This window comes from Littorina saxatilis, unplaced genomic scaffold, assembly GCF_037325665.1.
Source record: "Littorina saxatilis isolate snail1 unplaced genomic scaffold, US_GU_Lsax_2.0 scaffold_508, whole genome shotgun sequence".
Lineage (NCBI taxonomy): Eukaryota > Metazoa > Mollusca > Gastropoda > Littorinimorpha > Littorinidae > Littorina > Littorina saxatilis.
This window is the reverse complement of record NW_027125840.1, coordinates 77,501-90,911: the sequence shown is the minus strand read 5'-3', so window position 1 is coordinate 90,911 and position 13,411 is coordinate 77,501. Positions and strand designations below refer to the sequence as shown.

The window sequence follows — 13,411 nt, the reverse complement described above, 5'->3', positions numbered from 1 at the left end:
TCTGTTCTCCTGTCTGTTCTCCTGTCCTCCTGTCTGTCCTCCTGTCTGTCCTCCTGTCTGTCCTCCTCCTGTCTGTCCTCCTGTCTGTTCTCCTGTCTGTCCTCCTGTCTGTCCTCCTGTCTGTTCTCCTGTCTGTCCTCCTGTCTGTTCTCCTGTCTGTCCTCCTGTCTGTTCTCCTGTCTGTCCTCCTGTCTGTTCTCCTGTCTGTCCTCCTGTCTGTCCTCCTCCTGTATATCCTCCTGTCTGTCCTCCTGTCTGTCCTCCTGTCTGTCCTCCTCCTGTCTGTCCTGTCTGTTCTCCTCCTGTCTGTTCTCCTGTCTGTCCTCCTGTCTGTCCTCCTGTCTGTCCTCATGTCTGTCCTCCTCCTGCCTGTCCTGTCTGTTCTCCTGTCTGTCCTCCTGTCTGTCCTCATGTCTGTCCTCCTCCTGTCTGTCCTCCTGTCTGTCCTCCTGTCTGTCCTCCTGTCTGTCCTCCTGTCTGTCCTCCTGTCTGTCCTGTCTGTCCTCATGTCTGTCCTCCTCCTGCCTGTCCTGTCTGTTCTCCTCCTGTCTGTTCTCCTCCTGTCTGTTCTCCTGTCTTTCCTCCTGTCTGTCCTCCTGTCTGTCCTCCTCCTGTCTGTTCTCCTGTCTTTCCTCCTGTCTGTCCTCCTGTCTGTCCTCCTCCTGTCTGTCCTCCTGCCTGTCCTCCTGTCTGTTCTCCTGTCCTTCCTCCTGTCTGTCCTCCTGTCTGTCCTCCTGTCTGTCCTCCTGTTTGTCCTCATGCACGGCCTGCAAGCACCGTCAAAGTTAAACAAAGAAAGAAACATAGCACAACATTTTGAACTACTCATTCTCACAGTGGAAACCCCCTTTAAAGGGGACAGCTTTAAAGACCTCCACAAATCTGAGAAAATCAAGTCGTGAGTGTGTGTGTGTGTGTTTTTGGCTCACGTAAGTGTAGCCTATGCGATGCTAACTTGTGTCTGTCTGTGCGTGCGTGCGTATGTATGTACATGTATGTGGTAGAAACTTTAACATTTGAAGACGTCACATTACATTGACGTCACATTATGACGTAAGAGGGTTAGACGTCACGCGAAGGAATTACTGAAAGTCTCGGTCATTGATATTTTGAGCGGGCCGAGACTAGTTGGCAGTCGTGTCCCTGTAAGTAGGCTACATGCAGACAGACAGATCTAGATCTAGTGTCTCGCTTTCTTGCACAGTTTCACCTATGCTCTTTCTGTGTGTGTGTATGTGTGACGGAGTGATTGAGTTTGTGTTACTGTTTGTCGATTTCTTACGTGAGCCTTGAAGGCTTCGCCTCTTGTCATTTTGATTACTGTAGGGCAAGTATTGTGATAAAACGACAACATTTATTTTGAGTTAGACTCACTACGTTTGGCATCAGAGGGGCTACGGTGGCAGAGTTAGTCGCCCGTAGGTTTGTGTGCCTTTGGTCGGGTGCGGCCACGGGTATGGGCCCGGGTCTTCGAATTCGGCATGGGAGGGTGCGGGCAGCATTCTGCACATGCCAACACCCACGCTGGCTGTCGCTAGGAGGAAGAGTTGTGACCAGCCCAGCCCCAGCCAAAGCCCGTTCTGACAAAAGGAACGAAAGAACGAAAGAACGAACAAACGAACGATCTTCATTACTCAAGCCAAGGACGGAGATTTTAGGCTGACGCCTAGTCTTACAATCTGACCTTGCTAAAACTAAAACATAACAAGTCGCGTGAAGCGATATACAGACATTTAGTCATGATCAACACCACAAACCAATCATCGCCGAGACTACATTCAGAGAGGCTAACGATACTGAAGACCGAGACGGGTTACGCTCGCCTCCGCGAAGCACGCGTCCGTAGTACTTACTGAACCTATTTCCTTTCATTCTGAGCATATTTTTAGATTAAACATGACATATCTATATATTTTTGAATTCAGGAGAAGATGAGAAATACAACGCAATCAATTTTAAATCTGTTTGCGAAAAGCGATTTTAATGACAACTTTAATGAGCAAACTCATCAATTAATTTGTAAGCCTCCAGGCTGAAATGCAATACCAAAGTCCGGGCTTCGTCGAAGATTACTTGACCAAAATGTCAACCAATTTGGTTGAAAAATTAGAGCGTGACAGCTAGTGCCGCCTCAACTTTCACAAAAAGCCAGATATGACGTCGTCAAAGACATTTATAAAAAATTAAAAAAATTAAAAACCGGGTGAAATTAAAATAAATAACAGGGTTTTAGTGACTACTGCAATATTGAAAGACATCGGGGTAGTCACAAGTAATGTATGTAATTTTTGTGAATGAGAAAAAGATACAGTTTATCATTAATTGTGGCAATGTGAACATGTCCAGGTTTTTTGGACTGAATTTGAAAAATGTCTGAAAGAAAAATGTTATCAGTGACAATGCTTTTGAATGTGTCATTATAAATCTGTGCTTGCCTGAATAAAAAATTGAAGAAAAACAAAAAACCCGGGAGGGGATATTATACTCGGGAACTCTCATGTAAAGTTTCGTGAAAATCGGTCCATTAGTTTTCTCTAAATCGCTGTACACACACACACACACACACACACACACACACACACACACACACACACACACACACACACACACACACACACACACACATACATACATACATACACACACCACGACCCTCATCTCGATTCCCCTTCTATGTTAAAACAGTCAAAACTTGACTAAATATAAAAATGAAGATAATGAAAAAAGGACTATCTTAAACCGACAATGAGAGAGAGGGAGGGAGAGAACAACAACAACAACAACTGCGGGAAAGAAAGAAAGAAAAGAAAGATACTTATAAACCTTAGTGCACTTCCAAACCAACACACTCAGGTGTTTTTACTTCGTGGTTTTTGTTTCGTTGTCTCTGCTTATTTCTTTCTGTTTCCTTTTTCCCAAGCAGTTTCAAATCATATGACAGGCTTTCCCGTGGAAGTCAAGACAACAGTCCATGAATTCTACACTGTCATAAGTTTTAATGGCAGGTGTAGAGAGAAGAGCAGGGGTGGTGTGCACGAGACAGTGCTAAACTAAGTGCTTGGAACCAAGCGCTGGGTCGTACTGATATAATTTGAGATCTTGATTGATACTGATAGAATTTGAGATTTTGATTGATTGAGAGAATTTGAAATGTATTCAAAAATTTCAATCCGAACGAACTACGGCTCGGGTCCCATCCAGTGGGGCACATCGTCGTGCACGCCACCACAGCACGTGAGATACGTACGAGGATGTTTGCCAGGTTGCCGCACACTGCGTTTTGCATGATCACCTGGAAGATGGTGTAGAGCGGGCCGCATTTGCCGTAGTCCTCCATCACCTAACGTCAACAACAAGAACAACAACACACTTTATTATTTTGTTAAAGTTCCACTCCGCCGCGTGAAAAAAAAGTTGGCCTCACTGTCTCAGACCTGGCCAGGCTTTTACATGGGATCAAACCATCCCTCCACTTGGTCACTATACAAAAACTAATAGCCTGGGTGCTCTCTGTGCCCACTGGTATTTCTTTTCAGAATTAATTTTGTGAAAGACACTGGTAACTTTTTCGAAAATGAATTCATCAAAAATGTTCAGCTAACCACAGCAAGCAGTCAGGGCGTTGATTTTTGGTGTGTGACCAAGTGGAGGGGTGGTCTTATCCCATGTTAAAGCCAGGTTTACTCTGGTTGCTACAAAGTTCCTTATCCCCCTTTGTGTGTACACGCAATCATAAGACCACTTAAGCATACACACGGAAAAGATCCTGTAACCCATGAAATAGTTTGGTGAGCTATAGTATATATAGAAACACAAAAATACCAAGCATGCATCCCCAAAATCGGCGTTGGATTGCACAAAAGGCGGGGTAAAAACTTTCATACACAAAAAACAAAAACAACTAAAAACATGAGTTTAGGTTGGAGTTTCAGCCTATGAACGCAGAAAGAGAAGAAGTAGAAGAAGAAAAAGAACAAGTCGCGTAAGGCGAAAATACAACATTTAGTCAAGTAGCTGTCGAACTCACAGAATGAAACTGAACGCAATGCAACGCAGCAAGACCGTATACTCGTAGCAACGTCAGTCCACCGCTCACGGCAAAGGCAGTGAAATTGACAAGAAGAGCGGGGTAGTAGTTGCGCTGAGAAGGGTAGCACGCTTTTCTGTACCTCTCTTCGTTTTAACTTTCTGAGCGTGTTTTTAATCCAAACATATCATATCTATATGTTTTTGGAATCAGGAACCGACAAGGAATAAGATGAAAGTGTTTTTAAATTGATTTCGAAAATTTAATTTTTATAATAATGTTTATATATTTAATTTTCAGAGCTTGTTTTTAATCCAAATATAACATATTTATATGTTTTTGGAATCAGCAAATGATGGAGAATAAGATGAACGTAAATTTGGATCGTTTTATAAAACTTTTTTTTTTACAATTTTCAGATTTTTAATGACCAAAGTCATAAACTAATTTTTAAGCCACCAAGCTGAAATGCAATACCGAAGTCCAGGTTTCGTCGAACATTACTTGACCAAAATTTCAACCAATTTGGTTGAAAAATGAGGGCGTGACAGTGCCGCCTCAACTTTCACGAAAAGCCGGATATGACGTCATCAAAGACATTTATCAAAAAAATGAAAAAAAATGGCTGGGGATATCATACCCAGGAACTCTCATGTCAAATTTCATAAAGATCGGTCTAGTAGTTTAGTCTGAATCGCTCTACACACACACGCACAGACACACACACACACACACACACGCACGCACATACACCACGACCCTCGTCTCGATTCCCCCCTCTACGTTAAAACATTTAGTCAAAACTTGACTAAATGTAAAAAGTAGAAGAAGAAGAAAAAGAAGAAGACGACGACGACGAAGAAGAAGAATTGATACTCACACCGCGTTTACTCTCGTTAGTAAACGTCTCGATCATCATGTTCAACCTATTCACAAACGTCTCAATTACCTGGAAACATACGAAAATGCATTTCATTTGTTTCTCAATAATGACATTAATTACCTCATCATCGTGGTAGGCAAGAAGCAGCAGCCTACTAAGAGCATGCATTTTTCTTAAACAAGGTCGTATATATTTTTGTGTCCCTCTGTGCCTTCCAATGATCAGCAAGCCATCGTTGGCGATTCGCGGATCCGATGATTATATTTTTGAATTTAAAAAAAAATCATAATACTTAGTGCACGTTGCATAGCATACACATCATAGTTAGTTGTTCATCCCGATCGCAAGATACAGCCGATCGGAAGTGTGGAACATGCTCCAGATGTTGTGAAAAGATTGTCCGAGGTACAGGGGTTCTTACTCTTCCAGACCGCTGAAAATCATGACAGAGTTATTTCCGGAAAACGTCTTTTACAAGCAGGGACTCTCCTGATTACACAAGTGAGTCAGATTTCTACCAGTGTGTGAACTTTTGACCATCTGGCTTAAAAAAAAATAATCTAAGAAAACCTCAAAATTAAGTTTTTTTGTATACGGCCAGCTGTAGACACAGCTAATTACTCATAATTTATATCAAGTGCGAGAAATAACCATATACGTCTTCATTTTGTCCAACTTTCTATCCCCGAAAGGGCACGGGACAAAGCTATCTGGCACACTTGTTGGATTAAAGATTGGTCTCACTGGAGTCACGTGACAGTCGTTCAAATGAGGTCACACCCAAAATCGACCCTTAGGCAGTGTTGCAATATTTGAGTATTTTGAACAGTTTGGTTCCAAAACAAACCTTTGGTTTCTCCTCACCACAAGCGATTGGAATCATGCTCTGTGCAGCTATTGCATCTGTTCTGCTGTTGTTTGTTTGGGTCTTGATCTGCACACAAACATTCAGATCATCAGAGAGGCGAACAGATATATAAAAACTTAGCCTACATGAAAAAAAGGCGCTTGGGGCAGAGAGACTCACTGAAGCACACTGTCCCTTGATGGTCTAGCTTCATGCCTGTGTCTCTGCGAAGAAAGAACACTGCCATGTAAGGACAATTCTGGTTTTGTGTCAAGGTGTGTCCGCTCACCACATGGACATTTGACGACGCTCAGCCAGACTATAGGGTCATGTCTGGAAATGATCAAACCCAGGGCCGGACTACCGGGGGGTTATGGGGGTTGCGCACCCCCCCCCCCCCCCCCCCCCCCCGCCTAGCCTAAACATGTACCTCACTTATTTAAAACATTTTTTATTATTGTTTATTTTATGCCGTTTCATGCAAGGAGCGACCATTTCCCTATCTCAGAAATATGACCTACCTATCAGCTTCAGGGAGCGAAGCCCCCTGACCCCCACAAGGGGCTCTGCCCCTTGACCCCGCCAGGGGTAACATCCCCCTTGACCACCACTGGCAACCCCCCCCCCCCCTCCTCTTAGCCTAGTCCGGCCCTGAAACCCCACATGCCTTTCAAAGCTCTAGTTTCAAAAACATCTGGACAAAAACTCGACTTGAAGTTTGTTGTTTACTGCTGCCTTCCCGCCCATAATTTTATAGACAGACACTGCTCGTTACGACTTACTAAGGCAACAAGTGGTAGTCTTAAACGGGGCCAGAACACCACCGTTCCTATTTTGGTAGAATTCCAAAATTGTTTTGTGGTAACAGAAACTAGGTCGTATAGTGTTAATCAAGTGAGAGATCTATGGACTAAAACCAGGCAGATGCATTTGAGTGCAGATCTTTGTAATGAGGCTGTTTGTTGTAAAACCACTCATATGAGTTGAAAGGCCTTTCATTTCTCTACCATACTCAGCAAACAGAGGTAGTGAAAATCAGTGGGAGAGATCGAGGAGGGGACAGGGAGAGTGGGAAAAGAAATGATGTGCAGTAATTTGGTATACTCACATCTCCCAAACTAGCCTGCAGTTTCGCACTATTCTTCTCTATTTTTTCCTGCAAAAGACACTTTGAAATTTAACGAGGGTCAACCAGACTTGCGTCATATCTGGAGGTCATCAAACACTGAAAGAAATTTAAGTCTCAAAGCTCCGACCTCATTAACAGAGATAACCTCAAGGCTAATGTTTTTTAGCTCACAGACGTAGGCTACGGCCATACACCCAGACACAAGTCAGTACCATTACTACCGGATTGCTCAGGTGAGTCGATGACAAGCATTTTACAACACTAAAGCAGCTTTTATTGTCTTTATAAGCTTTCCTGAACTCAAAGATATCTTTCCTTATATCGCCTCCTTCGCGTGATGGTTTTGCACGTTGCCTGAAGGCGACTTAGCTAACATGGTAAGATATAAATATATATATACTAGATGAATATCCGCTTCGCCGGTAAGAAGTAGAGCCGAATACCGGGAACGAAGGAAGGGAGATAAATGCGCAAAACAGTGGAGAAGATAAGGAAGAGTTACTGGGAATGGATGTACAGAAAAACCATAAAAAACAAAATCGGTTCAGCGCTGCGCGCTGAGAGCACGTGTTCAACATTTTCATGGACTGGATTGTGTCCGGGGTGTACCTGAATATGCCCACCAAATTGGAAGCAGATTCATCGAGAACTTTGGCTGTGCATCGCGGAACTGACACACGGACACACACAAGCCGTATCTTCTATATATATATACGACTTGTGTCTGCGTGTGTGTGTGTGTGTGAGTGTTCGCGATGCACGGCCAAAGTTCTCGATGGATCTGCTTCAAATTTGGTGGGCATATTCAGGTACACCCGGGACAGGACACAACCTGGTCGATATTTCAACACGTGCTCTCAGCGCGCAGCGCTGAACCGATTTTGGTTCCACCTCAGCTACCCGGGCCCCCATACCGACACACCAAAGCCGCTACACCACATCACAACGCCAAAGTGAAAAGGTCGAATCAATTTATAGCCACGCGAAAAATACACTCTCACCTATCTCTATATATTCATAGATATAGATATACATATATATATACGGCTTCTGTGTGTGTGTGTGTGTGTTTGTGTGTGTGTGTGGGCAAAAACCTGTGTATTGTAGAGTTCTGTTTGTGATGTGGCACGTGGTCTAGCGGCTTTTGTCTGTCTGTATGTTCTGGCATTTGAGAAGCCACAACAGATAATATAGGGCTAAGAAATAAGCTCTAAAATTCTCAATCCCGTTTGACAGGACTTCGCCTGCAAAGGTGATTGTGATGAACCGCCACGCTGTCTGTCTCTGTCTCGCGATTCACCCCATATTCCCGTTTCTAAGTTAGATTTTGGTTCCACCTGAGCTACCCGGGCCCCCGTACCAACACACCAAAGCCAAAGTTCTCGGTGGATCTTTTTCAAATTTGGACACCGTATTCAGCTACACCCCGGACACAATATCATCGATGAGATATTTCAACACGTGCTCTCAGCGCGCAGCGCTGAACCGATTTTGGTTTTTGTGTTCATTTCACCATTACAAGTAACTCTTCCTTATCTTCTCCAGTGTTTTGCGTTTATCTCCCTTCCTTCGTGTGGCTTCAATCCATATTCCCGTTTCTAAGTTACTATTTTTAGAATGTCACTGCGCTGTCCAGAACGCTTCCCTTGCACCCGTAAGTTGTTCTTACTGTCAAAGTGAAAAGGTCGAATCAATTTATAGCCACGCGAAAAATACACTCTCACCTATCTCTATATATTTATAGATATAGATATACATAATTTATATATATACGGCTTCTCTGTGTGTGTGTGTGTGTTTGTGTGTGTATGTGGGCAAAAACCTGTGTATTGTAGAGTTCTGTTTGTGATGTGGTCTAGCGGCTTTTGTCTGTCTGTATGTTCTGGCATTTGAGAAGCCACAACAGATAATATAGGGAAAAGAAATAAGCTCTAAAAGTTCTTAGCGCATAACCACTTCATGTCCCAAATAGAAACTTATTCTGGGGACACAAATAGAAACTTACATACATACAAGCTCTAAAATTCTCAATCCCGTTTGACAGGACTTCGCCTGCAAAGGTGATTGTGATGAACCGCCACGCTGTCTGTCTCTGTCTCGTGATTCATCCCGGCGAAGCCGTGTATTCCTCTAGCCGCGATTATCTCCCTTCCTCCGTGTGGCAATGCCGGGTCTCAGGCGCAGCCTGGTATTCGGCTCTACTTCTTCCCGGTGAAGCCGGTACCCGGCGAAGCGGGTAATCATCTAGTATAGTTATAGATATATAAATACACGCTAAATAATGCACCTGTCATTTTTCTTACCGTAAGCCTTTCAATCTCCCGCAAGTTACCGTTGACTGCAGCACTGAAGTTCTGCCTCTGGGGGGCCTGCAAAGAGCGTAGTTTCTTGGCATTATCAGTGTGTGTGTGTGTGTGTGTGTGTGTGTGTGTGTGTGTGTGTGTGTGTGTGTGTGTGTGTGTGTGTGTGTGTGTGTGTGCGCGATAGAGAGAGAGAGAGATAGAGAGAGAGAGAGAGAGAGAGAGATAGAGAGAGAGAGAGAGAGAGAGAGAGAGAGAGAGGGAGAGAGAGAGAGAGAAATTGATTGAATGATTGATCGTTAATATATAAGAAAATATGTTTCAGCCATTAGCCTATTCTTACACTTACAAACTGTCCTTACACATCTTAATTAGAACACTTACACCGATATGATATTATTTCAGTTTCGTAGTTGTTGTATGTGCACGTAAGGCAAGGAAAAAGTAAGACAAAGAAACGAGCGAACTAGTTACCCGGTGAAGCGGGTGTAACGTTTTTGTTTTTGCCTGAGTTCGTATTCGGCCTTGTTGATCTTGTATAATCTTCACACTGAATATCCACCCTCCCTTCATCAGTTCTGATGATCGACCTTTGGTTCCTTACACTCATGGGGTCAAATTGTTTAAAACAAGAAAGGCCAATGCTTGCACACGACTCGCCTTCGTTACCCCCGCCCCTCCCGGAACCACCTTACGCCCTTCCTTTTAAGACCTTAAACCCCCGATAAGACATTATCAAGAGCCTGTTTTCTAAGATATTCTGTTCATAACATCTGTTAGTCTACCCCCATTATAAGACCTGATTTTCTGAGGGTTTTGTAGGTCTTAAAATGAGGATTCCACTACCTATGACCCCCCCCCCCCCTCCAAAAAAAAAGAAGAAAAAAAAGAAGCTGTTCAAGCTTCATAAAATAATGTTCAAGAGAACTCCTTATGTGACCTGTATCAATCCATTTAGTTATTCAACCCTAAAAATATTTCACATATATTCAAACTGGCACAATCCCCAACCTCCTCCCTGCCACCATCACTAGCCTGTCGACATACTCAACATCCACCAAATTTTGAAAAAGAATACTAATTTTGTTGACCAAATTGAGTTTTGGCCAGCCCAGGTAAAATATGTAATACTCAGACACGTGCGCGACCTCATTTCTGACACTATGACATCATAACATGACTGATCAAGACTTATATGGATCCTTGATAGCTCGGTTGACATTTTCAGTTGTGAAAATCTTTTCCAGCAAACATTTTCATGCGGGGACTCTAAAAATGGATCGTGTCTGCTGATTATCAACACCTACAATTGTGTAAAGTTTAGAGGCTTTTGCTCCCAAAATAACTGAGAAAATATCAACGTAAAGTTTGTACGAACAATCAACATGACCCTGCTTTGACCCAAAAATGTGAAGAGGGGAAACCCAACTAGGGTCATGTTGAAAGATTATCAAACCCCTGAAGTGTTCAACGTTTCAAAACTCTAGCTTCAAAAACACCTGAAATAAATCGTCAATATTAAGTTATTATGAATTGAAGATGACCCCCTGTGACCCGACATTTTGACGAGCGTCAATCAAACTTAGGTCAAGTCGGAGATTTATATCAAACCCTAGAAGTGTGCAATAGGGTTTCAAAGCTCTAGCTTCAAAAACATCTGAGATAACCCGCTGAACGTTAAGTTTTTTATGAAACGAACATGACCCCGCTTTGACCCTTACATTTGACGAAGGTCGACCAAACTGGGTTCACTTCGTGAGATCATCAAACCCTAAAAGTGTGCACAGTTTCAGAGGTCTATCTTTAAAAATTTCCGAGATAATCTCAACGTTAAGTTTTTTTGTCCACGGACAGTCGGCCCGGGCAAAAAGTGAGACAGTGGAGAAGGGTGAGAGAACGAACGTACCGCAAGTTTGGCTTCAAACTCTGCCGACTTAGCAGTGGCGTTGACTTCGCTTGATAGCTGCAAAAACCGGAGAAACCAACAGAAAATGAGAGACTATAGCTTTTCACATAAACGGAGGTGTGTGTGTGTGTGTGTGTGTGTGTGTGTGTGTGTGTGTGTGTGTGTGTGTGTGTGTTTGTTTGTGTGTGTGTTTGTGTGTGTGTTTTGTTTTGTAATCTTGCGTACATTTCTTGTGTAATTTCATTCCTTCAGATGCAGTTGTCTCGATGTCTGTGTCTGTGGCTTTGTCGATCTGTACAAGTATGCCAGCCTCTGTTTATGATTGAGGCATGTACGTATTCGCATGCACGTGCATTCCCGTACGTGCTGGTATAGTACAGTACATACACTTTATCTATACATTATAAATAAAGACCAGTACCACAAGCGATCGAATTCTAATTCTCAATAATTATTTGACAACCTGTACTTGTACAGCCAACAGTACATGAACGCATTGGCCGTGTACCTACATTTTGGAGCTGTGCAAAGGGAACGTGGTCCTGCAGTGCGTCCATATATTTGAGGTACTGGTCCACGTCACCGCTCAACAGATCCACATTCCCGACATCCACGTTGACGCCGCTTAGCAGGGCGGTAATGTTCAGTTGCTGTCAACGAACAGTATTTGATGAAATACCTTCGTTGCGAAGTACTATCTACTTTTTGGCTCACGTAAGTGTAGCCTATGCGATGCTAACTTTTGTCTGTCTGTGCGTGCGTGCGTGCGTGCGTGCGTATGTATGTATGTATGTATGTCTGTGGTAGAAACTTTAACATTTCGTCATTTGAAGACGTCACATTATGACGTAAGAGGGTTAGACGTCACGCGAAGGAATTACTGAAAGTCTCGGTCATTATTTTGAGCGGGCCGAGACTAGTTGGCTGTCGTGTCCCTGTAAGTAGGCTACATGCAGACAGACAGATCTAGATCTAGTGTCTCGCTTTCTTGCACAGTGTCACCTATGCTTACTGTGTGTGTGTGTGTGTATGTGTGACGGAGTGATTGAGTTTGTGTTACTGTTTGTCGATTTCTTACGTGAGCCTTGAAGGCTTCGCCTCTTGTTTTGTGAGGTGTAATGTTCAAAGGCACACTCCTTCTCGTGAAACCAGTTTTGCCCACAAACCTTAGATCTGGCCAGGCTTTTACAACTCTCCACTTGGTGGGCGCACACCACGAACTAACTCCCTCACTGCTTGCTGTGGTCAGTTGAAATTGTTTGACATTTTTGAATTTTTCGATGAATTAATTTTGTCAAAGCCACACATGGCTTCCCCCCCCCCCCCCCAATTACTTCATTAAAACATTCCAACTGTGTACAGATAACACCCAGGCTGTTCAATTTTGGTATGTGCCGAGGTGGAAGTATGGTCTGAATCGCATGTATACAGTAAAATCCTGGCCAGATCTGAGACGGAGAGCCAATCAGTTTTCAGGAGATGGAGTGTGCTTTAAAAAAAAGACTTAACTTCCTGTTTTATTGATTATATTTTTAATTTTTATAAACACTCAGCAACACAGAATTCTCAACAACAACAACAAAACTAAACAACAAACGCAACCGGACGGCCTAACATAGCTCATCCCTGAGAGTCTCCTGATCAATCAATGGAGTCAAAAAGGGAGCCCCAACAGGTTCCTTGACTTGTTTGGCTTTATTTCATGACGGCAAGCAACACTCACGTCTTTAAAGTCAATGAGTTTGGTGAAGTTTGCACTCTCAACGCTCACGTCTTTAAAGTCAATGAGTTTGGTGAGTTTGCACTCTCAACACTCACGTCTTTAAAGTCAATGAGTTTGGTGAAGTTTGCACTCTCAACACTCACGTCTTTAAAGTCAATGAGTTTGGTGAAGTTTGCACTCTCAACACTCACGTCTTTAAAGTCAATGAGTTTGGTGAAGTTTGCACTCTCAACACTCACGTCTTTAAAGTCAATGAGTTTAGTGAAGTTTGCACTCTCAACACTCACGTCTTTAAAGTCAATGAGTTTAGTGAAGTTTGCACTCTCAACACTCACGTCTTTAAAGTCAATGAGTTTGGTGGAGTTTGCACTCTCAACACTCACGTCTTTAAAGTCAATGAGTTTGGTGAAGTTTGCACTCTCAACACTCACGTCTGTAAAGTCAATGAGTTTGGTGAAGTTTGCACTCTCAACACTCACGTCTTTAAAGTCAATGAGTTAGGTGAGTTTGCACTCTCAACACTCACGCCTTTAAAGTCAATGAGTTTGGTGAAGTTTGCACTCTCAACACTCACGTCTGTAAAGTCAATGAGTTTG

The 13,411-nt window shown here is 43.1% G+C and overlaps 1 protein-coding gene and 1 long non-coding RNA gene across 2 annotated transcripts in view; both read right to left on the bottom strand.

Annotated features, from left to right (window-relative positions):
• Nucleotides 1-706: 706 nt before the first annotated feature.
• Nucleotides 707-3,342, bottom strand: LOC138954312 (uncharacterized). Its single transcript, XR_011451789.1, has 3 exons — nt 3,248-3,342; nt 1,375-1,580; nt 707-767 (listed from the first exon to the last, which is right to left on the bottom strand). It is a non-coding gene; the product is annotated as an uncharacterized lncRNA (long non-coding RNA).
• A 400-nt stretch (nt 3,343-3,742) lies between these two features.
• The window catches only part of LOC138954313 (prominin-1-like), a 27,290-nt gene continuing 17,621 nt past the window's right edge, over nt 3,743-13,411 (bottom strand). Inside the window, exons 8-14 of the mRNA XM_070326187.1 lie at nt 11,605-11,742; nt 11,093-11,149; nt 9,190-9,255; nt 6,866-6,913; nt 5,758-5,844; nt 4,908-4,976; nt 3,743-3,766 (exon numbers count right to left, since the gene is read on the bottom strand). Of these exons, the coding sequence (XP_070182288.1) occupies nt 3,743-3,766; nt 4,908-4,976; nt 5,758-5,844; nt 6,866-6,913; nt 9,190-9,255; nt 11,093-11,149; nt 11,605-11,742 (489 nt within the window). The remainder of the gene's footprint in view (nt 3,767-4,907; nt 4,977-5,757; nt 5,845-6,865; nt 6,914-9,189; nt 9,256-11,092; nt 11,150-11,604; nt 11,743-13,411) is intronic.